The following is a 27345-nucleotide window of genomic DNA, read 5'->3' as shown; positions in this document are numbered from 1 at the left end:
TTTTGCTTTCTGTTAAAAGTTTTAATGTAATTATGAAATACATTTGATGACAATTTTACATACTTTTCCCCCCCCCCATAACAAGTGATTATTATTTTTTGCCTCTTTTTGTAGCCATTTTATATTAAAGCTCAAAGCAAAAAATAACATGATGATTGTTGAACCTGGCAAGACAGTAGGCTCAACAATACATTTCAGGGAAAGGGACTGGGGCAGTGGTGGGCAACTCCATTCATGGAGATCTGTACAGGCTTTTGTTTCACCACTGTTCAGGGCTTATTCTATTCCTTCTTCAATTTTATTGTAAATCATTATGTGCAAATAACCAAAAGTCTCTAATGCCTGCACTCACTGCAGCTCTCCAGGTCCGGAGTTGCCCATCCCTGGACTGAGGGTTCCCCACCCAGACCTTTTAGCATCCCTGTGGTTTGTTTGGACTGGTGGACAGACCTCTATGGGTTGGTGACGGACAGCAGTGTCGTAAACACGTCTATGCCACATGTTTCCTTGCCTTCCTTGAGTAAGTCCAGACCACTAAAATGACTCACTGCAATGCTGTGGTTCTCCAGCCCAATGTCACTCAGCAATCTAAGGAGTCATGTCCTGGTCCCTCATCTCTTACATGTCTAGGGCGGTGGAAGGGAGGGGAACATGTTGACAATTACCGTCTTTGTTATCCTTAAAACCTTCAAGGAGAAATCAAAGGAAAGTCCAAAAGGCTAAAATGTGTCAATGACATTTGACGGCACTATACTAAGGTTATTAGAATGATGCCTCCCTTCCAGTTAATGCATTAGAGATTCGTTAAAAACATACTGCAGAGAGTGGATGCTCTGACAGCAGTACAAGATATCAGAGAGGAGGAGATTGAAAGTGGTCTTTCTGTGATACACATATCAACAGAGCTGAATGGTACAGTACTGCTGTGTGTTGCCTGAATGGAGAATTGCTATGACGATGCTATGACCTTTTTAGCCTATCTATTGCTATGATATGACTGCATCTTTGCCCTTGTTCCACACATACTGGGTGATCGATATCAAAATGACTGGAAACGTCGTGGGCATTGTTGAAAAGAGACATGTAGCTATTCTAGTGTTCCTCAATGACAAGCACCTCTCCCGATAGGTATGGTCCATCTTTACATGTCTCTAGAGGATAGCTGGTTAGAAAGCCTATCCCATAAGTGGGAAACAATACAGCTTTTTCTGTTTGTTTCATTAGCCTATTAGGGACCCCTCCTGATCGCATCTCTGGCGCACCTACTCTATGACCACATCTCCGTTGTATTGGACTAATCAAAATAAGCAGCAATGCCACTACTGTGAACTATCAGCTAATGTATTGAAATGAATGACATGTTTAGAAGCCAATGCAGATGACATTATTATGAAAACATATTCCAGTCACAGACACAGTATGGGACAGGTGTTCTTGTACAATAGCGGCAAGGGCTCGTCATGTCAACTAAAGTTTCAGAACATCTTGACCACTTGACTTCCATTCAAAGATGTACTGTTTTGATATAATTCTAAGGGATATCAACATTGACTTGTATAGTGATAGGAACGGCAACAAAATAGCACCAGGTTATGGAACTACACCTAACTTAAAACAGAAAACAGGTAGACATTTTGAGGGACAATAGCAGACATGACAAACAATACAGCAACAAAAATATAACATGAACAAAAGTGTTTCTGTCTTACAGTCACTCCCCATCAAATAACCATCAACAACCCCAATGTAAACAACATTCAACACTTCATCATTGACCACCTTTTGCCATTTTATTAACGGACAGCCCAAGTTAATTTGCATTTACGAACATTTAAAAATTCATATTGATGGGAGAAATATAACAGAGAAGGAAAAGTGCTGAAGAACGTCAGCCCCTGGCTCTTTATACAGACCCAAGATGCCATACATTCATGTCTGAGCCCCATGTCCGGAGGAATAGTCCTATGTTTGTCGCTACATAAGCAGAATGTGAAGAATGGAGAGGACACAAACGTACAGAGCACACTACATGGTAAGGTTTCTACAGACAACGGTGAAGAAGAGTACAAAATAAGGAGGGGCATCCTTTTTATTTTTTTTACACTTAAAGGCTGCTCAATAATATACATTACGGGAATTATACATTTTAACCAAAAACATTTCCTACTTGCCTGTTTTTTTGTTGTTGTTTTCCAGTTTTCTTAGTGTGCTTTTTTGTGTTAAAAATACATATTTTCACATGAAAGGCTTGTAGTACATGAAAAAGGATCACACTATAATACAACAGTTTAGAGATATGACTAATTCCACTTATATGAAGGCTTAAAACAAGAGGAGCCACACTTCACTGAAGGAAATATAACTGCAGTCATCTATTCTCGTAGGGGATCCGTTTTAAATACACCAAACCAAAGCCACCGATTAACAGAGGAATAAAGAGGGCTCAGCACCAGACTATTGGTGAGAAACAATGTACTTGTAGTCTTCCATTCATGTGCGTGTAGAACCACCTGTTCCAATGCCTATAGCTCTTTGAATTAAAATGGCAGCATTAGTTGTTCTGAGAGTATATGTGCATTTTGTAGGGTTTTGAGGTCAAACCCATTTAGGATAGATGCAAATAACGACATTTTCGGAAAAAACAACTGCCAACACCCAAACCTAGAAGTTATTATATTGACCTTTCTCATGGTGTGAAAAAACATAGGTAAAATATGTTTGCAATGATCGAGCTTGTTATAAACAATGTCTGTGTAACTTATTTAAAGCAAACTAAATAAACAATTGTAAACAACTAATCGAATTGGTTTATTCAATATATAAATGTTTTATCTTTTTGAAACAAACAAATCTAACATCTATATTTATGGAAAACTTTGAGGTCATGGGAAAAAACCTGCTGTAAAACTATCAAATCTAACTAGCTTATTTGCAAAATGGGTTCATTTTCGAATGAACTTCAAAATCAAAGTCGATATATCAACTACCAATAATAATAATCATCATAATAATGAACACAGGTCAACTCCATTATTAAATGGAATTCTTTATTAAATCATTCACGTCAAAGCAGGTGTTTGCACAAGGGCTTATATTTCAAATGATTTGTGGTCAAAAATCATTTCTAATGTAGACTACAGACTAAAAAACTAAGTGGCCAAAGGAGGTATCGACAGACTTAAAATACAAAATAAAACTTGAAGTGAGAGTTCAGACACTCTTCAATGACAGACAACTCAGTGAAATAAAAAATACTTTATAAACAATTATTTACTAGGCAACTAGATCTTTACCTCTCTGAACAAAATACAAGCCCCACTGGATTTGAAGTGCCTGAGGTCTGTTTTCTTGCAAGGTGGATAAAGAGGTCCCACTTTTAACGGCAAGCTCTTTAGAATGTACTTACATCGGCGAGAGAAGAAAACTGCTTTCTCATTCCGTCTTGCAACGTCTCACTCATCAATATGATGAGCGACAATTCACAAACTCAAAAAAATATATATTTTTCAGTTCTATAGGTTAAAAAAACTAAAATAAAAAACAAACAGAAAGACCATCCATCCTGGATATACTGCGAATGCAGAGAGACTGAACTGCACAGAGTTAAGTTAGTAGCACCTGCATAGGATCCTTCCTGGAACTCCACTGTGACCTCTGACCATTGGGGAAATGCTGGACTGAGGTGTCCGTGGAGGTGCCTGTAGGGGTCCCGACTGCAGCGTGTGGAGGAGGGCAGGCGCTATGAGGACCCACTCCCGCTGGCCTGGACCTCTGGACCTTCTGGGGAGAGGAGAGACAGGCCTGGTGAGTGATTGCCATTGGACTGTTGTTTTAAATTACATTCTTGGACTTTTTGAATGGGCCAGATGTAGCTTGAAAAAAATAAGACAAAATTCAAGACAATTGACAACATCCAATGAAAAAGTACAAAAGTCCCATTCAAAGATGCCCAGATAACTTCCTTGGACCCCTAGATAACTTCTTTGGCACATCAGTGGGGGTGTCCAAGATCACTTACTTGGACTTTCAAATATATTTGTTTTACATTTAAGTCATTTAGCAGACGCTCTTATCCAGAGCGACTTACAAATTGGTGCATTCACCTAATGACATCCAGTGGAACAGCCACTTTACAATAGTGCATCTAAATCTTTTAAGGGGGGGGGGGCAGAAGGATTGCTTTATCCTATCCTAGGTATTCCTTGAAGAGGTGGGGTTTCAGGTGTCTCCGGAAGGTGGTGATTGACTCCGCTGTCCTGGCGTCGTGAGGGAGTTTGTTCCACCATTGGGGTGCCAGAGCAGCGAACAGTTTTGACTGGGCTGAGCGGGAACTGTACTTCCTCAGTGGTAGGGAGGCGAGCAGGCCAGAGGTGGATGAACGCAGTGCCCTTGTTTGGGTGTAGGGCCTGATCAGAGCCTGAAGGTACTGAGGTGCCGTTCCCCTCACAGCTCCGTAGGCAAGCACCATGGTCTTGTAGCGGATGCGAGCTTCAACTGGAAGCCAGTGGAGAGAGCGGAGGAGCGGGGTGACGTGAGAGAACTTGGGAAGGTTGAACACCAGAAGGGCTGCGGCGTTCTGGATGAGTTGTAGGGGTTTGACAGTTAGAGGGCATGTCCAGGCGACCTTTTTGATCCCCGAGATTACTTTTATAGACCATCGATAGGGGTCTCCCAGATCACTTCCTTGGAACAACAAATAACACTTTTGGACAATCATTTTGTCCAGATATCATCAATTCACTTTTTGAATAAATCACAGTAAGAGGTGTGATGGAAATTGTTATGTTTGTGCTTTTCTATTTAACATGTTTGTGCCTTTCTATAAACCATCGATAGGGTCTCCCAGATCACTTCCTTGGAACAACAAATAACACTTTTGGACAATCATTTTGTCCAGATATCATCAATTCCCTTTTTGAATAAATCACAGTAAGAGGTGTGGTGGAAATTGTTTTGTTTGGGCTTTTCTATAAACCAATTTCTGTGTTCATGCAAGTGACTGATTGAACTAATTTGGCAGTATGCCCAGAAACTTGTTTAGAGAAAGGGATATCTCAGTTTCAAGGTCTCAGCTTAGAGAGAAGAAGCCTCGCTTTCCAGTGGGGATCTGCGAGGAAATTGGTGGCGCATTGTATGAAGCGCGAGGGAAATTCCCGTCTGACCTAAAGATGACGAGACCCACCCAGACCAGACCCTTACTGTAAGCTGCCCAGGAGGAGACACATCATCGGCCAACAATTGAGGGATGGCAACTGATTTCAGTAAGTGAATTTAAATTTAATATGTATAAAAGTGAGAGAAAAAAATGAATGAAATCAAGGCGAGAAACCCATAAAAAGGTACCCATAATCTTGTAGAGAGAAGACTATTCACTAGTTTTATGAGAAGACTAGAGTGAGGGCTAACAATATTATGGAATGCCCCGCTGACAGCTGTCTGTAGGCATTTATAAGAAACGTCTACCGCCACTGCGAAATATCAAGGTATTATTGAATACAGGGTGTTATTTATATGTATAGCAAGTAGCGACAAGAGAACCATTGAAGATACATATGGTGCATAGCAAGTAACGACAAGAGAATCTTTGAAGATGTACATGGGGTGTGTTTGGAAATAGTAATAAGTGAATATGGATGTGAAAGTGTGATTCTGAGATATGACATATTAAGCTGACTGAAAATTGGCTGATTGAAATGTGGATAATACATGGACTTAAATTATTACTATTAAGACTGGAATAAGGATCATAAGATTGAAATGTGGATATCAAGCTGATTGAAATTTGCATAACAAGATTGAGATTGAAATATAGCTATAATTTATTGAGTGAATGAGAGCTGTCAGGGGACTAGCTCATGTGTGAAAAAAGGTGAATGAATGCCCCAACCAGTTTTTTGATCTGCAACGTTATCTAGGGTTCTGTCCACCACCGCTGTTGGTAGAGGATAACATGTCTCATAAATCTCATAGGTAACATGTCGCAGTAGTGACGAGGATAACATAATAACATGTCTCATTAGTAACGAAGATAACATGTTATCCTTGTTACTAATGAGACATGTCTCTGAGGATAACATGACCCATCCGTGGAGTTTGATGGTATAATGTTATTATGTGTGTGGAGTTATGAAAGGAGAGTGTTATTCCCGAATAAGCTGTTAAATAGGACACTAGTGAATATTTAAACCCCTGTATGAATATAACACTAGTGTAGAGGAGGAACTTGTGATGTAACAAATGTATAATGGGTTATTAGAGATAAAGTAACATAATATTTGTTTAATGGGTTACTAGAGATCTGATGAAGTAACAATAGAAAAAATAATAATATATAACTTGCACACCCACACGTACATAAGTGGTGTAAAAAGTATTCTGCGAAATGTTCAGTGGTCCCTTTATGGATCATTTGAGTTATGATAAGGTTAAAGCATTGTACGGGACTTGACTTACCCCTAACAACAAAAAAACTATAAATAGAACCAATTAAGTTGAACATGATTTTCTGTTAACTTCTTGTCAATATGGGGGCACTGTTTCCACTTTGTAAAAAATCGTGCCAAAATTAAACTGCCGCGTACTCTATTCTAGATCGTACAATATGCATATTATTATTACTATTGGATAGAAAACACTCAAGTTTCTAAAACTGTTTATTATGAATTATATCTGTGAGTAAAACAGAACTCATTTTGCAGCAAACTTCCAGACAGGAAGTGAAAAATCTGAAAACGATGCTCTGTTCCAGGGCCTGCCTATTCAATTGCCTTATATTTATGGATTTGCATGCACTGCATACGCCTTCCACTAGATGTCAACAGGCAGTGGAAGGTGGAATGGGGTGTCTAGCTTGATCTGAGGCCGAACAAGAGCTCTTGGAATGACGTGTCCAGAATTTCCTTTCTCTACCTAGGCGCGGGAAGTACCTCCATGTTGTCTTATGATAAGCGTTCGGTATACACGGCTAATATCTCCGGCTTTGTTTTTGTTTGATACATATTAGAAAAACATCATAAAGTAGGTTTTTTTAACCGAGTTTCATCAGTTTATTCAAAGTTTAATGGGACTTTTGGAGTTACCCGTTTTCTGCGTCGAGAGAAATTGGGAACGCCATCAGCATTGGCTAGCCTTGTGGAGCGAATTCGACAGGAGAGAAGGACATTCTAAAACCAAACAACGATTTATTCTGGACAAAGGACTCCTTGTACAAGACTCTGATGGAAGCTCAGCAAAAGTAAGAACAATTTATGATGTTATTTCGTATTTCTGTAGAAAATGTTATTTCTATTATCTGCCGTTTTTGGCGGGCGCTGTCTCGTTATAACGTAAGCTGTTTGTTATCATAAAGTTATTTTTAAAAATCTAACACGGCGGTTGCATTAAGAACCAGTGTATCTTTCATTTGCTATCCAACATGTATTTTTTTGTAAAGTTTATGATGAGTTCTTTGGTCAGATTAGGTGAGTGTCCAAAATATCTCCTGACATTCTGGGGAATCGATGCTACATTTTCACAATGTATAACCACGGGTTGCAGCTCTAAATATGCACATTTTCGAACAAAACATAAGTGTATTGTATAACCTGATGTTATAAGACTGTCATCTGATGAAGTTGTCCAAGGTTAGTGATTAATTTTATATATTTTGCTAGTTTTTGCGATCACTACCTTTTGCTGCTAATAAATGCATTTGTGTGTTTGGCTATTGTGGTAAGCTAATATAATGCTATATTGTGTTTTCGCTGTAAAACACTTAAAAAAAATCGGAAATATTGGCTGGATTCAAAAGATGTTTATCTTTCATTTGCTGTACACCATGTATTTTTCATAAATGTTTTATGATGAGTATTTAGGTATTTCACGTTGCTCTCTGTAATTATTCTGGCTGCTTTGGTGATATTTTTGATGGTAGCTGCAACGTAAAACTATGATTTATACCTCAAATATGCACATTTTTGAACAAAACATAAATTTATTGTATAACATGTTATAAGACTGTCATCTGATGAAGTTGTTTCTTGGTTAGTGACTAATTATATCTCTATTTGGTTGGTTTTGTGATAGCTACCTATGCGGTAGAAAAATGTCTTTTGCTATTGTCTTTTTTGTCTTTTGCTATTGTGGTTAGCTAATAGAAATAGATATTGTGTTTTCGCTGTAAAACATTTAAAAAATCGGAAATGATGGCTGGATGGCTGGATTCACAAGATGTTTATCTTTCATTTGCTGTATTGGATTTGTGATTTCATGAAAATTATATGATATCCCTGTCGCGTTAGGCAAGGCTATGCTAGTCAGCTTTTTTGATGAGGATGCTCTTTTTTCTTTTCTTTTTTGTTTATTTTTGATTTAACAGGCAGTGTTGTTTATTTGGACGGATGAATCACGATGTGACTCATGTATCCAAAAGAGGAAATTACCAGTCCCCTAGGGCCCTTAAGTAAATATACAAATTGATGCCTTCACATTCGTGCCTGTAATATGAAGAGAAAACAAATTTGGTAATGGTTGACAGTTACTCCAAATGGATTAAATTAACCCCAACATCAAGGGATGTGTATTGCTGTTGTCGTTTTATTTTTTTTATTTTTTTTGTCTTGCTTCAATAAAATAATCTCTCCAGATTGGGTGCTGGATGGTCGGGATTTCTCCCTAAGGATTAGCCCTCAACTCCCTGACCTGTAACTCTGCAGTGAGATCACCAAGATGATAGGGGTGAATAAACCAATTTGGATTTTAAAAAATGGTTTCAACTGTGTGTTGTTATTCTCTTTGACATTTGTTTTAGAAATCTGTATTAAGAATCAGCTAGTAGTAATAATTTGTCATACAGGTAATAATTTGTCTGGATTTCCTGATTCAGAAATAGCCTAAACTAAACTGTTGCTCTGGTCTGTCCTCTCGAGGTTATGGCGAAGGTGACCACAGATGGTGTCTAGATACATGGAAGGGATAATTTGACCAAGAACAGAGTGAACCTCACCCCCCCCCCCCCTAACTGGCTGAAGTAATGGTGAAAATGGCATTCAATATGGTCCTTCACCACTACCTTGAGACCTGAGTCTGAGCCAGCAACCTGTAAACAGCATCCAGATGAAGCTATCAACTGCCTTTTCTCTCAGGAGTGCAACAAGAGTCCACATGGAGTGAGCATGAAGAGAGATCCCGTGCAAACTTGCTGGTGTACTGGTAGGAAAATGGACAAGACATAATGGACTGTAAAGGACTGTGGTGAGAAACATTATCAAGGGCTGTCCACTTTGAACATGTCCTGTTAAAAGGACAAACTGAAACACTTTCTGAAAAAGAACATGAAGAAACACCAATCTGTCATTCCCACAAGTGATGAGAAAAGTTAATGCTAGAAATATAAGATGAATATACTGTATGTCAATGTACATTCTGCCAGTATCAGCGTGTGCTAAGTTGAGGGTCTTAAATTAAAGCGATAGAACCAACGTGAAGCAATAAGTACTGTCATTCTAAATTTGGGTTGGATTCTTTATCAAAAGTTATAATTATGATTTGGAAAGGCTTCTAGAGACAAAGCTATGCCCTTAAATTGTGAGGAGAGCCACTAGATTGTAGCTTGTGCTGACTTTGCCCCAATCTCATTCTTATCAAGGTTGATGTGAAACTGTTATAATAACATGTGTTCTCTCGCTTCCCTGTGAAAGTCAATATGCATGTGCCCTAGACCAAATTTGGGAGATCTTTAGAGACGTAGAGAAAATTGGCATTGCTAAAATAATTGTGTAATTGGGCTCTGCAAAACAGAGGCTATTGACTATCTTTTGTTAACATGCTGTAAGACGATCTGTGCCTCTCTGGCTGGTAAGATTTTAGCAGCTATCATGTTTTACGCTCCTCCAGAGGATGGTGAAACTAATGAACTAGAGCTCCCATTCCCCCTGTAGATGAGTAATGATTGAAGGTTGTTTTCGATTAACAAGTTGAGGGTAAGGTCATCTAAACCCTTAACCTGTTTCCATTATGTAAACACTGAGCTGATGAGCCAGGACCAACCTTTGAAGGGTTTAGCAGAATTGTTAAACAGGGTTTTATATTTTGATTAAGTCGATGTCCCAGGGACAGTTAGAAAAACATGGGTCAATCCAACCCGATTGTGGTAAGAGATACGGAAATAATGATTAACATTGAGATATTTTTTCACCTCTGAATCTACAGCTCCCTTGTGTACGTGTGTATTTTACTCCCTTGTGTACATGTGTATTTTTGATACTCACTTCAGTTGATTATAACCTTTTGATAGTAGATTTGAGCTTGATGGATTCTGTCAAAATGTAACATGTTTCATGTTAAACTGCAGTTAGTTTGTATCCTGTTTAGTGAATGATTACTGTGAATATTAATGGAGTTTAGGCCATGAAACTGTGTGTATGCTAATTTAGAAATGTTGACCTAATCAGACAAGAGGAAATTGCCTAGGATCAGGCCCAGAACAGAAGATGGACGGGGTGTGATTCTGACATCTAGCTAAACAGAGAGAGCACCATGGACATTCCACAGGGGAGCCAGGGGGAAACTCATTGAGGTCATAAAATGTATTGCTGGGGAGGTGACACCTACAAGAGGGGGGAAGAGTATAAAATGTGTTGTGAACTTTCTAAATGCATGCACTCAGCTGACTGTATCTTTGGTATTAAATACTTGAAACTTCTCGAGCTTTGTCTCAATTCCTTATTGCAAAGAAGTTGCAAAAGCATTTCTCTTTTTAACAAGCTTTATTAGGATTTATTATAATGATGTAGTTAATAGAAGTATAACCTTTATTATGATGTAATTTCATAGAACCTTTTGATAGAAGCTTAAATCTAATGCTTACATTAACATGTAATGATTATTATCACACAAGTGATAAGAGGATGGAATGTGATGGAAATTGAATGTTTGTGCTTTTCTATTTATCAATTTCTAAATCCCACTATACCCTCCGATGAACCATCAAACAGGCAAAGCATCAATACAGGACTAAGATTGAATCCTACTACCCCGGCTCCGACTCTCGTCGGATGTAGCAGGGTTTGAAAACTATTACAGACTACAAAGGGAAGCACAGCCGCAAGCTGCCCAGTGACACGAGCCTACCAGACGAGCTCAATTACTTCTATGAGCGCTTCGAGGCAAGCAACACTGAAGCATGTGTGAGAGCACCAGCTGTTCTGGATGACTGCGTGATAATGCTCTCCATAGCCGATGTGAGTAAGACCTTTAAACAGGTCACCATTCACAAGGCTAAAGGGCCAGACGGATTACCAGGACATGCACTCCGAGCATGCGCTGACCAACTGGCAAGTGTCTTCACTGACATCTTCAACCTGTCCCTGACCGAGTCTGTAATACCAACATGTTTCAAGCAGATCACCATAGACCCTGTGCCCAAGAACACTAAGGTAACCTGCCTAAATGACTACCGACCTGTAGCACTCACGTCTGTAGCCATGAAGTCCTTTGAAAGGCTGGTCATGGGTCACATCAACACCATTATCCCAGAAACCCTAGACCCACTCCAATTTGCATACTGCCTCAAGAGATCCACAGATGATGCAATCTCTATTGCACTCCACACTGCCCTTTCCCACCTGGATAAAAGGCACTCCTATGTGAGAATGCTAGTTATTGACTACAGCTCAGCTTTCAACACCATAGTACCCTCAAAGCTCATCACTAAGCTAAGGACCCTGGGACTAAACATCTCCCTCTGCAACTCGATCCTGGACTTCCTGACGGGCCGCGCCAGCTGGTAAGAGTAGGTAACAACACATCTGCCAAGCTGAACCTCAATACGGGATCCCCTCAGGGGTGGGTGCTCAGTCCCCTCCTATACTCCCTGCTCACCCATGACTGCATAGCCAAGCACGACTCCAACACCATCATTAAGTTTGCCAACGACACAGCCTATAGGGAGGTCAGAGACCTGGTAGTTTGGTGCAAGGATAACAACCTCTCCCACAACGTGATCAAGACAAAGGAGATGATCGTGGATTCCAGGAAAAGGAGGACTGAGCACTCCCCCATTCTCATCGATAGGGCTGTAGTGGAGCAGGCGGAGAGCTTCAAGTTCCTTAGTGTCCAGATCACCAACAAACTATCATGGTCCAAACACACCAAGACAGCCGTGAAGAGGGCACGACATCGCCTATTCCCCCTCAAGAGCCTGAAAAGATTTGGCATGGGTCGTCAGATCCTCAAAAAGTTCTACAACTACACCATCCTGACTGGTTGCATCACCACCTGGTATGACAACTGCTCGGTCTCTGACAGCAAGGCACTACAGAGGGTAGTGTGTGTGGCCCAGTACATCACTGGGGCCAAGCATCCTGCCATCCAGGACCTCTATACCAGGCGGTGTCAGAAAAAGGCCCTAAAAATTGCCAAAGACTCCATCCACCCTAGTCATAGACTGCTCTCTGTGCTACCGCACGGCAAGTGGTACAGGAGCGCCATGTCTTGGTCCAAAAGGGTTCTCAACAGCTTCTACTCCCAAGCCATAAGAGTCCTGAACAGCTAATCAAAATGGCTACCCAGACTATTTGCGTTGACCTCCCCCCACACCCCCATTTTTACACTGCTGCTACGCTCTGTTTATTATCTATGCATAGTCACTTTACCTACATGTACATGTTACCTCAATTAACTTGACTAACCTGTGCCCCCGCACATAGACTCTGTACCAGTAGCCCCTGTATATAGCCTCGTTACAGTTATTTTATTGTTGCTCTTTAATTATTTGTTATTTTTCTATTTTCTTGTCTTTTTTACATCAGTTTATTTTAGTAAATACTTAACACTTATTTTTCTTAAAACTGCATTGTTGGTTAAACCTTTTGTCAATAGGGGGGAGCCATTTCGACTTTGTAAAAATTCGTTCCCAAATTAAACTGCCTCTTACTCAATTCTTGCTCGTACAATATGCATATTATTATTACTATTGGATAGAAAACACTCTAGTTTCTAAAACCGTTTGAATTATTTCTCTGAGTGAAACAGAACTCATTCTGCAGCACACTTCCTGTCAGGAAGTGAGATTTCTGAAATCGAGGTCCCTGTTCTAGGGTCAGTTTATAAGTCCCCATGTAAGCTATGGGGCTACATGCACTGCATACGCCTTCCTCTAGATGTCAGTAAGCGGTGAGAATTTGAATGGAGTGGATTGCACCATCTGGGGCACTATAAAGGCTCATGGAACGGAATTACCGTTCTTTTCAACGGGGCGCCTGGCGCAAGAGGGACATCACAATGGCGTCCTGAAAAGCTTTTGTTTTAGCAGTTCTATATCTCCCGCTCTGATTTCATTTGATTTTTGTCTTAACTTCATAAGGTAGTAAATTTAAACCGACTTATAGCAGTTTATATCAGTTTATTGCGATTTTCTGGAATTTCTTGGTCTTGCGCTATCGCGAGTTGGACACCTCTCAGGTGGATGGCTAGCGTTTAGCTGCTATTTCTACAGGAGAAGAGGACATCTTTCAACCAAAAGACGATTGTTCTGGAGAAAGGACACCTTGCCCAAGATTCTGATGGAAGCTCAGCAAATAGTAAGCAGTCTTTATGTTGTTAATTTGTATTTATGTTGACAAATGTCAAATAATAATTCCGCCATGAATTTCAGTGCGGTCTCGCTTTAGCGCACGCTGTATGAGTAGTAACGTTAATTTTAAAAATCTAACACAGCGGTTGCATTAAGAACTAATGTATCTTTCATTTGCTGTCCAACCTGTATTTTTTTAGTCAAGTTTATGATTACTTATTGATTAGAATAGGTACCTCTCCAAGATGGCGCCGGACAGATTGCTTGTTTGGCCACTAATCACATTGTATAACCACGATTTGTGCCGCTAAATATGCACATTTTCGAACAAACCCTATATGAATTGTGTAATATGATGTTACAGGACTGTCATCTGATGAAGAATATCAAGGTTAGTCAAAAATTATATATCTTTTGCCTGTTTGTTACGATCGCTAACCTTTGCTGCTGGTAAATGGTTTGTGTTTCTGGCTATTGTGGTAAGCTAATATAATGCTATATTGTGTTTTTGCTGTAAAACACTTAGAAAATCTGAAATATTGGCTGGATTCACAAGATGTTTGTCTTTAATTTGCTGTACGCTGTGTATTTTTAAGAAATGTTTTATGATGAGTAATTAGGTAATACACGATGGTCTCTGTAGTTATTCTAGTGCTTTGGTGAGAGTTGTGATGGTGGCTGCAATGGTAAACTATGATTTATACCTGAAATATGCACATTTTTCTAACAAAACATATTTATTGTATAGCATATGTTATCAGACTGTCATCTGATGAAAGTGTTTCTTGGTTAGTGGCTATTTATATCTTTATTTGGTCGAATTTGTGATAGCTACCGATGCAGGAAAAAAATGGTGGAGTAAAAAAAGTGGTGTCTTTTGCTAACGTGGTTAGCTAATAGATTTACATAGTGTCTTCCCTGTAAAACATTTTAAAAATCAGAAATGATGGCTGGATTCACAAGATGTGTATCTTTCATCTGGTGTCTTGGACTTGTGATTTAATGATATTTAGATGCTAGTATTTACTTGTGACGCTATGCTAGGCTATGCTAGTCAGCTTTTTTACTGATGGGGGTGCTCCCGGACCCGGGATTGGGAGGAAGTAGAAGTTAAGGGCTTGTAAGTAAGCATTTCACTGTAAGGTCTGTTGTATTTGGCGCATGTGACAAATAACATTTGATTTGATTTTGAACATTGTTTAGAGAAAGGGATATCTCAGTTTCAAGGTCTCAGCTTAGAGAGAAGAAGCCTCGTGATGTATTGGACAGTCAAATGCATGACCCAGTATTGGTCGTCACATGACTTAAGCAAACATTAATTATGAATGATGAATAAGCTAAATCATGCAAATATAAGTATGTAAGGGAACTAACGGGACTGCCCCGTTAGAGCTCCCTGACAGGCGTTCAAGTTTGTTGGAACCTCTCCAGCCAGCTGACAAACAATGATTCATTTAAGATTGACTTTGAGTGTCCCTGTGTAAGAATGTTCACGACAGAGGTCTTCAGATCCGTTTGGGGTGATTAGATCAGTTAGGGTAACAGTTAGACTAAAAGGGATCTATAGTTTACCTGTGATGTTGGCAGTGGGTGTGAGCGATTCGTCCTCATCACTATCCTCCTCGTTAGACTGGGGGTGAGGGATGTGGCTGTCTGGAATGGGGACCCGGGGCTCTGGCTCCTGGTCTGAGCGGCTCCGCAGTGCCAGGATACGGTGATGCAGGGCTGCGTACAGCTGACCCGTGTCCTTAGAGCTCGCCTGGAACAGACACATAACTAACACATCAGTACTATGCAGAATGTCCTGGCAGTGTTAGATATACTCAACTAATCTATTACCATGTCATTATAGTGTAATTACTAAGGATGGGCAAAATATTTTACTATTCAAATAATATGACATTTTGTTTGAGATCTGGGAATTGAGAAATTCAAAGATATTTTTTTTTATATATATATCTTGGACCTTTCTGAATGACGCAAATGCACATGGCAGAAGTAAACAGCGGATATCTGCTTTTCTCCAAAAGTTTGGCTTGCACCAACAGAGATAAGAAGTATGATTTTCACCACGATAATACTTATTCTGTTACAAAAAGGTTCTGGTTAGTGTTTTGCATTGATCTATGTCAGATATTGTGGAAACTCTATTAGGCGAGCGCCTGTGATAGCTACTTGAAGTGGGGAAAATAGCATACCTATGTCAGGGCAGCCTGGAGGGATAAATGTGCAGCAGTAGCTCAAAGTACCATTCAAAATACAACATTCAAAAGTTTGTTTTATTAAATTAACACTTTCAAATGTCATGGTATATCCTTGTAGATAAAAATGTCAAATGGATAAATTTATTTAGACAAAGCTTTTTCATTGTTAAAATAGGTTAACAATTTTTTTCTCCTAAGATGAAAACTCAAGTAATCGCACACTAACGTCCATTCGCATATTGGGATATTCCAATAACCGTGCGCATCCTTAGTAATTACTATGTAATAAGTAATGCCGTCTTACTCGTACCGATATGAGGAAGACCTTGACCCCCTGGTCCTCAGTGTCCATGGCTGTGATGCGGACGCTCTTCTCGCTGGCTTTGTCCGTCTGCATTTGGGGCCACAGCTTGGTGTTGAGGATCAGACGCAAACTGCCCTGGGTCCTCATCACTACAGGGCCAGTACAGCACAAATTCAGGTCATACACAATGCATATAATAACCAATGTAATACATTCAAACAGGATTGCGTTTTGACATGATTGATTCAAGTGTTATGCCACTGCAATGACTGTACCTAGCCTGGACTGTAACGATCCCTCCTCCGTGGAGGCCATATCATTAAGCCTCAGTAGTCCTCTGCCTCTCTCCACCCAAGACTGGGATGCTTTGTCAAAAACAAACAACTTGCATTGGACCTGAGAAGAAGAAAAAAAAAACATTCCATTGTGAGATGAGTGATCATGTACGATTTCAGCCTATTTCCAACCCTGTCTGAGGTGACATGTAAACACAAAACTACTGTGGGTAACCTTACATCAACAATTGCTAAATGTCCTGGTGAAGTAAATTGAACGTTACTATAAATACACTAAAATTGAAGAACAAACAACTAGAGCTTGTGCATACCTGTAGTACATTACTCTCCGACTCCTCTCCAGTTCTGACCTCTACCTTCTCTAACAAGCACTTCTTGGCTGTGGCTTTGGTGTAGGCTGCTGCCGACTCCTCCAAAGACTCTGTCACATTGCTTTCTGCAAAGAGAACCACAAACCCATTTGAAAATGAACAGCAAACAAGGATGACACTTTGGACACCTGAAAATAAGCCTGTGTCTCCTGTCTTGGATTGCCATTATTATACGGGCTTAGTAACATGAATTACATATTTTTTAATATGCAATATGTTATTTTCTCTGCCCACCTTTGTCGGGGCTGCTGTCCAGTGAGGGTGGCTCACATGGCGGGGTGGCAGGGGGATCTCTGCTGCTCTCTGCTGACTGCTCACATTTCAGCGGACTCTGCAAAACAACAATGTAATACAACATGCTTTAACACAACTTTGTGGATCCTGTCTTTAGTTGGCAGGGGAACAAACGATAGAAAAACTACAGAGATAACAGATGAGTAGATTAGCCTCACAACACAAAACGTCTCACCAGGACACGATCCGACATGTTCTGTCCAAACACAAACTTAGCACCGTCGTCGGTGTTGTTCTCAGCCTCCTGTAAGCTGGTTGGAAAACATAGAGCGGAAAGGATGTTATATTAATAAGATTACAAAATTGTGATAAAGTATTAGCCTAATAAAAGTGATAACTGATCATATCCATTGGAGCCAGAATCCAAGAGAGACTAACCCGGGAGTGCTTCTGTACTGTAGGAAATAATTGGTTTCCCCTGATTCTGCTGACAGACAGACTTTCTTTTCACTGCTTCCCTCAACCTAGACGAATGGGGGGAAAAAAGGTAATGATCAGACAAATAATAACAAAAAGAACATAAAACTGACGTAATAAAGCATGCAAGGCCACAAGAGGCTGCTATATTTAAACAATAAGGCCCGAGGAAGTGTGGTTTGCGACCAATATACCGCGGCTAAGGGCTGTTCTTATGTGCGACGCAACGTGGAGTGCCTGAATACAGCCCTTATATTGGCCATATGCCACAAACCCCTGAGGTGTCTTATTGCTATTATAAACTGTTTACCAACGTAATTAGAGCAGTAAAAATACATGTTTTGTCATACCCATGTAATAAGGTCTGATATACCACGGCTGTCAGCCAAATCAGCATTCAGGGCCAGAACTACCCAGTTTGATTTACCCACACCTCAATGGGGTGTTGTTAGGTGTGAGGCAAAGCCCAGAGCATCTTTCAAATGTATTCCATATGACATGCACTTTAGTTAACTATTCAAGTCACCTTGGCTCTGTCTTTGACATTCTGACCAAATACAAATGTGGATTCCACAGGAGGATCTGTTCTCTCTCCATTCCTGCTCTCATCGCTCTCGCTTTTCTTCTCCTTGAAAGATGAGAGCAGCGAGACACATTCATGGAAATTCCATGCTGAATGTCCAAGAATAAAACCTTCCTTGTGTCCTGTTGTGTTCTTTGTTGTTTTTAGAAGCTTGATAACTATGTAGGTTATTATATGCCACTGTGGAGCCCTTCCAATCAGGAAACATGTAGCTAGCGTATATGCTAGCTAGCGTATATGATACAGCATCCTGTCGGGCTGTATCACCGCCTGGTACGGCAACTGCTCCGCCCACAACCGTAAGGCTCTCCAGAGGGTAGTGAGGTCTGCAGAACGCATCACCGGGGGCAAACTACCTGCCCTCCAGGACACCTACACCACCCGATGTCACAGGAAGGCCATAAAGATCATCAAGGACAACAACCACCCAAGCCACTGCCTGTTCACCCCGCTACCATCCAGAAGGCGAGGTCAGTACAGGTGCATCAAAGCAGGGACCGAGAGACTGAAAAACAGCTTCTATCTCAAGGCCATCAGACTGTTAAACAGCCACCACTAACATTTAGCGGCCGCTGCCAACATACTGACTCAACTCCAGCCACTTTAATAATGGGAATTGATGGAAATTATGTAAAAATGTACCACTAGCCACTTTAAACAATGCCACTTAATATAATGTTTACATACCCTACATTACCCATCTCATACGTATATACTGTACTCTATATCATCTACTGCATCTTGCCATCTTTATGTAATACATGTACCACTAGCCACTTTAAACTATGCCACTTTATGTTTGCATACCCTACAGTACTCATCTCATATGTATATACCGTACTCTATACCATCTACTGCATCTTGCCTATGCCGTTCTGTACCACCACTCATTCATATATCTTTATGTACATATTCTTTATCCCTTTACACTTGTGTGTGTATAAGGTAGTAGTTGTGGAATTGTTAGGTTAGATTACTTGTTGGTTATTACTGCATTGTCGGAACTAGAAGCACAAGCATTTCGCTACACTCGCATTAACATCTGCTAACCATGTGTATGTGACTAATAAAATTTGATTTGATTTGATTTAGCGTGGCACCCTTTGACCTCTCAGCTTACCTGTGACTTGGCCATATTGTCTGTGGAGCCATCACAGTTCTCTGTGTTGTTCTGGGTTACTGGCAGACCCTCGGACGATCTGTTCACTCCATTCGTACCACTGTTCAAACCTATGAGGACCACAAGAGGAGAGTCAGGGAAATTCCAGAAATGGCTAGATTTCTTTCCCCTTCGGATGTTTTGTACAAGCACATTGAGAAGAAAGAAAGCTGGAGGAGAATGGCCATCGCAGAACAGAACGAAGTAGCAGAGCTGTTTGTCTGAGAGGATCTGAAGACTTTGAGGTTAAGCTTTCCTCAGTGTACTTACCGGTCAGGGTTAGTGATTTGCTAGGCGGAGGGGCCTGCAGTACTGCGGGTCGTAGTACGCTGCGCTGCTGCTCCTTGGGCTTCTGGCTCGGGACACCTGCAACACATTATACCTGGCCTAAATATAAGGCTCAGGACAGACCAATGCCAGACAAACAAGGGCCATCTTCTTTCCAACTTATTGTGATGTTTTGTACATTGCTTTTGTGACTGAGCCTGTGTGCTGAAACCACCGAAACACATTTCATATTTCACTCAATGGACAATAAAGCCTCTCTGAAATTGACAGGAGAGAGCAGCCACCTGCACGAGGAGCCTGTCCATGGATCAGGGTGGGAGGCTTCAAGCGAAATCCAACCGTCTTCTCCTCTGTTGACATCAGAGAAAGATGGAGAAAGAGAGGGAATATGAGATGGAAGTTAGGCCAGAACTTTGATTAAGGAGAAAAAGCAAACCATTCATGTTACGATTGTTCAAGGGTCGTTCTCCTTATCATGCAAATACCAAGTAAATTGAAAAGGAGATCTTAAGACAACTATTCATGAACTCACCAGGTTCTGAATCTGAATTATTTCCTGTCGGGGACTGACAGAAACTGGATGGCATGAACACATTGTTCTTAGAAACTGCAATAGACAATGAGAAATAACATGAGTACAGACCCTTTCTCTACACACTAACAAAATAATATTTTAATGAAACAAAACGTACAATTACCTGAATGTGCGGGTGGGAACTGTGTTAGTGATGATGTTCTTTCTCTCTTGGCCGGGGGACAGTAACTACTTTCATCTTTATCAGAGTCTGGAGGAGATAGAATCAGCAAAGATTAGCAAAGTAACTACAATACAGTAACATAAGATAGACATGTCAATTTTCCAAAGAACCATAACCTGCTAGGTTATCCTCCTCCTCCTTACCTTCTCCATCCTCAGCACTGGACCCTTCTGCTGATCTCTGTTATGGGTATGACAGAAAAAGAGAGAGATAGAGGAAGAAACAGACAGTCAGACACAGGAAACTGAGTGAATTATCCAGCCAGTGTGAAGTCAAGTCTGACAAAGTGTGCAGTCACACTATTTAAATTTTCAGCAGAGGTGTGAAAAGAGTGTCTCACCTTCTGTGCTTTATCTTCCTGGAACACAAACACAGGTGGGGCTATGGCAGGCTTCTCTGCAAGAGAAATCAGATGTCACTGTTGAAGATACAATTTCGCACATCTTCGGGCAAAAGCTTAAAGGGAAAATCCACTCAAAATCTAAAACCTAGTCGAAGGTCCCCCGGTACAAGTTGAAAAAAAGGAAGTATACAGGAAGTATACAGTGCCAGTCAAAAGTTTGGACACACCTACTCATTCAAGGGTTTTCGTTATTTTTTTACTATTTTCTACATTGTAGAATAATAGTGAAGACATAAAAACAATGAAATAACACATGGAATCATGTAGTAACCAAAAGTGATAAACAAATCAAAATATATTTTATATTTGAGATTCTTCAAAGTAGCCACCCTTTGCCTTGATGAAAGCTTTGCACACGCTTGGCATTCTCTCAACCAGTTTCACCTGGAATGCTTTCCCAACAGTCTTGAAGGAGTTCCCACATATGCTGAGCACTTGTTGGCTGCTTTTCCTTCACTTTCCGGTTCAACTCATACCAAACCATCTCAATTGGGTTGAGGTCGGGTGATTGTGGAGGCCAGGTAATCTGATGCAGCATTCCATCACTCTCCTTCTTGGTTAAATAGCCCTTACACAGCCTGGAGGTGTGGTTGGTCCTTCTGTTGAAAAACAAATGATAGTCCCACTAAGCACAAACCAGATGGGATGGCGTATCGTTGCAGAATGCTGTGGTAGCCATGCTGGTCACCTACTCTGCGTCTCACAAAGACACAATGGTTGGAACCAAGAATCTCAAATTTGGACTCACCAAACCAAAGGACAGATTTCCACCGGTCTAAAGTCCATTGCTTCTTCTTATTGGCATCCTTTAGTAGTGGTTTCTTTGCAGCAATTCGACCATGAAGGCCTGATTCATGCAGTGTCGTCTAAACAGTTGATGTTGAGTTGTGTCTGTTACTTGCTCTCTGTGAAGTATTTATTTGGGCTGCTATCTGAGGCTGGGTACTCTAATGAATGTATCCTCTGCAGCAGAGGTACCTCTGTGTCTTCCGTTCCTGTTGCGGTCCTCATGAGAGCCAGTTTCATCATAACGCTTGATGGTTTTTGACATTTTCCAAATAGACTGACCTTCATGTCTTAAAGTAATGATGGACTGTTGTTTCTCCTCACTTATTTGAGCTGTTCTTGCCATAATATGGACTTGGTCTTTTACCAAATTAGGGCTATCCTCTGTATACCACCCTACCTTGTCACAATAAAACTGGATTGGCTCAAACGCATTGAGGAAAGACATTACACAAATTAACAAGGCACACCTGTTAATTGAAATTCATTCCAGGTGACTACCTCATGAAGCTGGTTAAGAGAATGCCAAGTGTGTGCAAAGCTGTCATCAAGGCAAAGTTTGGCTACTTTTTAGAATCTTAAATATATTACGATTTGTTTAACACTTTTATGGTTACTACATGATTCCATATGTGTTATTTCATAGTAAAAATAAAGAAAAACCCTTGCATGAGTAGGTGTCCAAACTTTTGACTGGTACTGTATATGGAGACTGTTTAGTGCCAAAAATACATATAAAAAACATTATAATAAAAAATGGGGTTTCCTGTTTATCATCTCTCGCAAACATCTGTTCCATTTAGTGAATCTGTTATTCAATGCTTTTGTATGGGCTAATAGCAGTAAGACCAAATTACATTTTTCATCAAATATTTTTTTCTTTTGATACTTCAAGAGGTCTTAAAATTCTATATCAAATAGCTAAATGATCCGTGGTATGACCTTCTTAAAACAATTCCATATAGCTTCGTAGAACCCCCTACCCCAGGCATAAACAAGGCGTACACTGTAACGGATTAACCTTTATGATGGCGTCTCTTGACATTGTCCATAAAACCCCTCTAATTCTATTCAGGAGCCTTCTCTGTACTCCTAAATTACAAATATTACCAATTAGGCTTGGGCGGTATACCGGGGTATTTAGAAAAAGACACAGAATGGTTTTTCAATACCATCAAAATTGTTTCCTTGGAAGATTTTTTAATCCATTTGAATATTTGTAGCTACTTTTTAAAATACTTTGCAGTCAATGTTTGTAATACGTTAGGAGATAAAGAACATTGTGTTCTTCATTTCACCTGTCACATTATTAAAAGGCTTACGGTAGTCCCCAGTCATGTGTCATGTGGTGTTTGTTTACAAGCACACAATGACGAAAGACTGGAGCCTTGTAAGTCACTCACTAGTGATCTACAATATACATACACAAAAGTATGTGGACAGTGGACACCCTTCAAATTAGTGGATTTGGCAACACCCGTTGCTGACAAGTGTATAAAAATTGAGTACACATCCATCCAATATCCATAAACAATCGCCTTAATGAAGAGCTCAGTGACTTTCAACATGGAATCGTCAAAGAATGCCAACAATTTCTGCCCTGCTATAACTTCCCCGGTCAACTTTAAGTGCTGTTATCGCGAAGTGAAAACATCTAGGAGCAACAACAGCTCAGCCGCAAAGTGGTAGGCCACACAACTCTCCCTACTCAGTTCCAAACTGCCCCTGAAAGCAACGTCAGCACAAGAACTGTTTATCGGGAGCTTCATGAAATGGGTTTCCATTGCCGAGCAGCCGCACACAAGTTTAAGATTACCTTGCTCAATGCCGAGCTTAGGCTGGTGTGGTGTAAAGCTCGCCGCCATTGGACTCTGGAGCAGTGGAAACACGTTCTCTGGAGTGATGAATCACGCGTCATCATCTGGCATTCCGACGGATGAATCTCGGATTGACAGATGCCATGAGAACGCTACCTGACCCAACGCATAGTGCCAACTGTAAAGTTTGGTGGAGGAGGAATAATGGAACGGGGCGGTTTCTCATGGTTCATGGATCGGGCTATTTCTAGTGAAGGGAAATCCTAACACTACAGCATAGAACATTCTAAACGAATCTGTGCTTCCAACTTTGTGGCAACAAAGCATGACAATGCCCCCGTTCACAAATCGAGTTCCATACAGAAATGGTTTGTTGAGATCGGTGTGGAGAACTTGACTGGCCTGCACAAAGCCCTGACCTCAACTCCATCGAACACCTTTGGGATGAATTAGAACGCTGATTGCGAGCCAGGCCTAAACACCGAGCATCAGTGCCCGATTTCACTAATGCTCGTGGCTGAATGGAAGCAAGTCCCCGCAGCAATGTTCCAACATTTGGTGGAAAGCCTTCCCAGAAGAGTGGAGGCTGTTACAAAAGGACAGAGGTGACCAACTCCACATTAATGCCCATGATTTTGGAATGAGATGTTCGACGAGCAGGTGTCCACATACTTTTGGTCATGTAGTGTAATTACAGTATGCAATTGACAACTAAATGTTTGCCAGTTAGATATCTTATAACTATTGAGTTAACTGTCTAAAATGTGCTGAATGCTCTGCAGTTGTGCATTTGGTTCGCTAATACTTGTATAGTTTAGGTCAGAAACTGTTCGCAATGCGCTCTTTAGCATTTAGACAGGATTCTCTATGGGATTTTACATGTACTTGTTAGCATTGCTAACCTTCAGATTACAAAGTATCAGTGGGGTTTGAAAACAGTGCCGGTATTACCGAATATCCCAGTATGGCACAACGTCGGTATGAAGGTATGACAATATGGATACCACCCAAGCCTAAATTAAATTATACAGAGCTGACAAAGACCCGCAGGTTAGGCCAAGGTGAAAAAGTAACAGGTTTTGTTGAAATGTGCACTTGCTTCACCTCCCCCAGAACACCACTAACCTCAGGGCTCAGGCATCCCAGTCAGTGTAAATAGACTCCCCTGTCACTGTCAGTACCCACTCAGCTTTGATAGTACCCCAGCCAGGACCAAGTAAATCTTCTCCCCAGGCTATAACTAGAACTCTCTAGTCATGAGACTTCCCTGAATAAGAGGCTCTAGCCACTAACCCCAGTCCAGCTGGAATCGCCTGCTACCTGCCACAGCTGAGGGAGACGTGCCAGTTGTGATCGGGTAGGATGAGTGGAGGACTGCCAGCCCCAGCAGATGGATTTGAAGGATGATATCAACCCTAGAATGACTCCCTGCTGCTAACATTTGCCCTTGACTATTTTTAGGGTAAGCCACGTGGATGGGATCTGATTGCGAGGATGTGTGTATGACTTTATATAATTTGACCGCCTACGGGTGCTTCGCATTTTTAGGGATCCGGGTCAACATGATGAAACTACACTGGGGTTGACCCAATAAATCAGGCAATAAATATATAGAAACAAAACTAAAGGAGCTATGGCGAAGGTGATATTGCCATGAGAGGAGAAAAATTCAGAACGAAAGGGCGGCAAAGACATGACCTGTTTTAGAAGGCTGGGCAGGCAAATGTGCTAGCTACTGACACTGAACAGTAAAAGCAGATATAAAAAATAGCTTTTCAATATATAGACATAGTAGCTTGAAGGTTTATGTGGTCAGCCATCCGCAGCTGAGGCACAAGGCTTTGTGATGACTTAGCATTGCTCATGTGCCCTCGAGGTGTGAAAGACATGCATAAATGCTTGCCAGAGATGGTGGATTCACACTGAAAAGTATTTGACTTCTGAATTAATACAGTGTTTTACTGATGCCTCCAACCACACCACTGATATTCTCTGTGATACGGCAATGAAACATTACCCCTTTTTATAAAAACCTAAAGGAGAATAAATGGATTTGCCTTGTCACAAAATAAGCTCTATGGCACTTATACTATCAAATTAAGGAAGTGGATCAAAGACTGCACTTCCATGATTTAATCTAAATTTGAAACAATGCCGAGTTACACTCGATATAGCCTACACACTAGTCTATACTCGTTTGAAATGTAGTCTATAGCCTTTCTGACTAGGATAGTTCTTTCAGTCTCTTAACATTGACAGAGGAATGTCTGTTAAGTTAAAGTAAAGGCTACAATGCAACTCAATCTACTTCATGTAGCCTTAGTTCTTTATCATGAGAGAGTAGCTGGCCTAAAAATAAGTGAGGTGACGCTTGCTTATTAATTACATCACCAGAACTCAGGTGGTGGACTAAATAAAAGTCCACAATTTTGCAACCAAACTACTTTCAATGAGGCAAAAAGGATTTGGAAGGGGAAAAAATTACAAAGATCCACCTTGTACCAAAACAGTGTCTCATTAAAAGGTAGATTGAGTGCAAACTGGATGTTTCTGGGTCCCTTACCTACTCAGCATAGATCCCCTCATCCATCTCCCCTAACCTTTGTCCTCAACAATTCTGGAAATGAATGATGTGTGATAGGCAGGAACGTCTCCTATGACCTCACGCATCGTAAGTAACAGCGGACGAAATGAGAAATGAATCCTGGACACAGAAGAGAAGCTAGAGGGGTTTTCCGTTGAAATGGAATTGGGGTTCTAGTGTCTTTCAATGGAGCAGCTGTCAAACAGACAAACTCCAAGACCCCTCTACAGTGACATTCTGGAGGGGGGAAAAAACACACACAAAAGAGTGTCTACAGGCATTAATCTCATTAGTCTTCTATTCACATAACGTCTAAGCATCTTACTTTTGGGATAGCTGCACGACTTCAAATTGTCATTAAATCTCACACATTTGAATGAACAATTGAATGAATCAGCATACACCGAAGACAAGTTATCACAGCAAGTCATTGTTATTTTTGGTGGTGAAATCAGAAAAAGAAGTCCAGAGTAAAGAGCCAGTTGAAGGTTTGAACTTTCGGCAGCTGTGCCTTAGCTCTATGTACAGCTCAGTATATGGCACATTTCCGTGATAGCTACTGTTCAATACTGGCAATGCTCAATAAGATATCTTTCTGTATTGGCATCATTCTACGTATATAAAATTGGATTGATTTGAAACTGTATAAAAGTAATTCAATCAAATGCATCTAGCTAAGTACTTAGCCTAGTTGCGTAACAGGATTTGCAATCTAGGTTTCTGGTACAGTATAGCTATGCATTGAACTCGCAACATTGTAGGCTGTACCTCAATGGGATAGACACCTGTAACATGGAGCAATGACAAGAACCAGTTGTCTGAAAACAGCACGGCCATGCGAAAAAAAACTAGCCAAGCTGGGTGGGACATGTGAACTATTTTTTAACGATAACTACCTAATTTAGGCGTTTTGACCGTAGACGTCATTGTGTAGATAGCTACATGGTGATAGTGGGAGGTTTAAAAAGGCTATTCGATAAGAGCAAAATTCCACCCGGTGTTTTTCCCATGTGACCCAGACGGAGCCCTAAATATCTATTGTTTGTGCTTCCATGTGCATGATTTCCAAAATTGGAACACAAATAGATTTACAAAATGCAGTTAAATCGGAAGGTATAGTTCGCTCGCTACAGATGTGATATTTTCACGACTGACAACTGCCCCTCCCCCGGTTGTGTTACACGGTCCGGCCTGCCGCCCCCACGTAAAATATAGCAAAGGCCGGGACTCTTAACGTATGCTGTTTAGTCAAACCGCTGCCACCACATCGAGCTGCAGGCAAAACGGAGCATTCGCTGCACATCTGCTGACAGTCCCGTCGCTGTCTGAACTACATGCACTCACTGTGGTGATTCATTAGATTTGTTTATCTTTCCCAACGAGCAGTTCCTTACCTTCGTTTGCCAGGTCCGCCATTTTACTTCCTCACTGACACCCACAATACTCCGCGGTAGACATGCGTGTATGGCTGGGCTAACAAAATGTTAACACCACTAGAGGGAGTCATGTCACAATGTAAGCATAATGAA

General features: G+C 40.8%; 1 protein-coding gene across 1 annotated transcript; it reads right to left on the bottom strand.

Annotated features, from left to right (window-relative positions):
- LOC129810837 (ran-binding protein 3-like) lies at nucleotides 1-27295 on the bottom strand. The gene is made up of 16 exons (XM_055861773.1): nucleotides 27211-27295; nucleotides 20567-20622; nucleotides 20370-20406; nucleotides 20167-20253; nucleotides 20001-20075; nucleotides 19753-19818; nucleotides 19451-19546; nucleotides 19142-19251; nucleotides 17400-17485; nucleotides 17197-17272; nucleotides 16962-17058; nucleotides 16668-16792; nucleotides 16336-16456; nucleotides 16067-16209; nucleotides 15125-15311; nucleotides 1-3780 (listed from the first exon to the last, which is right to left on the bottom strand). Exons 1-16 carry the CDS (start codon nucleotides 27230-27232, stop codon nucleotides 3740-3742), a joined length of 1425 nt encoding a protein of 474 aa, XP_055717748.1. The 5' UTR covers nucleotides 27233-27295; the 3' UTR covers nucleotides 1-3739.
- Between the last annotated feature and the right edge of the window lie 50 nt (nucleotides 27296-27345).

Source organism: Salvelinus fontinalis, chromosome 14 (assembly GCF_029448725.1).
Source record: "Salvelinus fontinalis isolate EN_2023a chromosome 14, ASM2944872v1, whole genome shotgun sequence".
Taxonomy (NCBI): Eukaryota; Metazoa; Chordata; class Actinopteri; order Salmoniformes; family Salmonidae; genus Salvelinus; species Salvelinus fontinalis.
Note: the sequence above shows the minus strand (reverse complement) of the source record. Positions and strands in the feature narration are given on the sequence as shown.

Bases quoted from the DNA above. Each gene is read 5' to 3' on its own strand.
- LOC129810837 (XM_055861773.1), bottom strand. From the start codon at position 27,232: ATGGCGGACCTGGCAAACGAAG. The intron at 20,407-20,566 runs GTGAGACACTCT...TACCCATAACAG, and splicing joins AGGAAGATAAAGCACAGAAG to AGATCAGCAGAAGGGTCCAG. The intron at 19,819-20,000 runs GTGAGTTCATGA...TGATGTCAACAG, and splicing joins TAATTCAGATTCAGAACCTG to AGGAGAAGACGGTTGGATTT.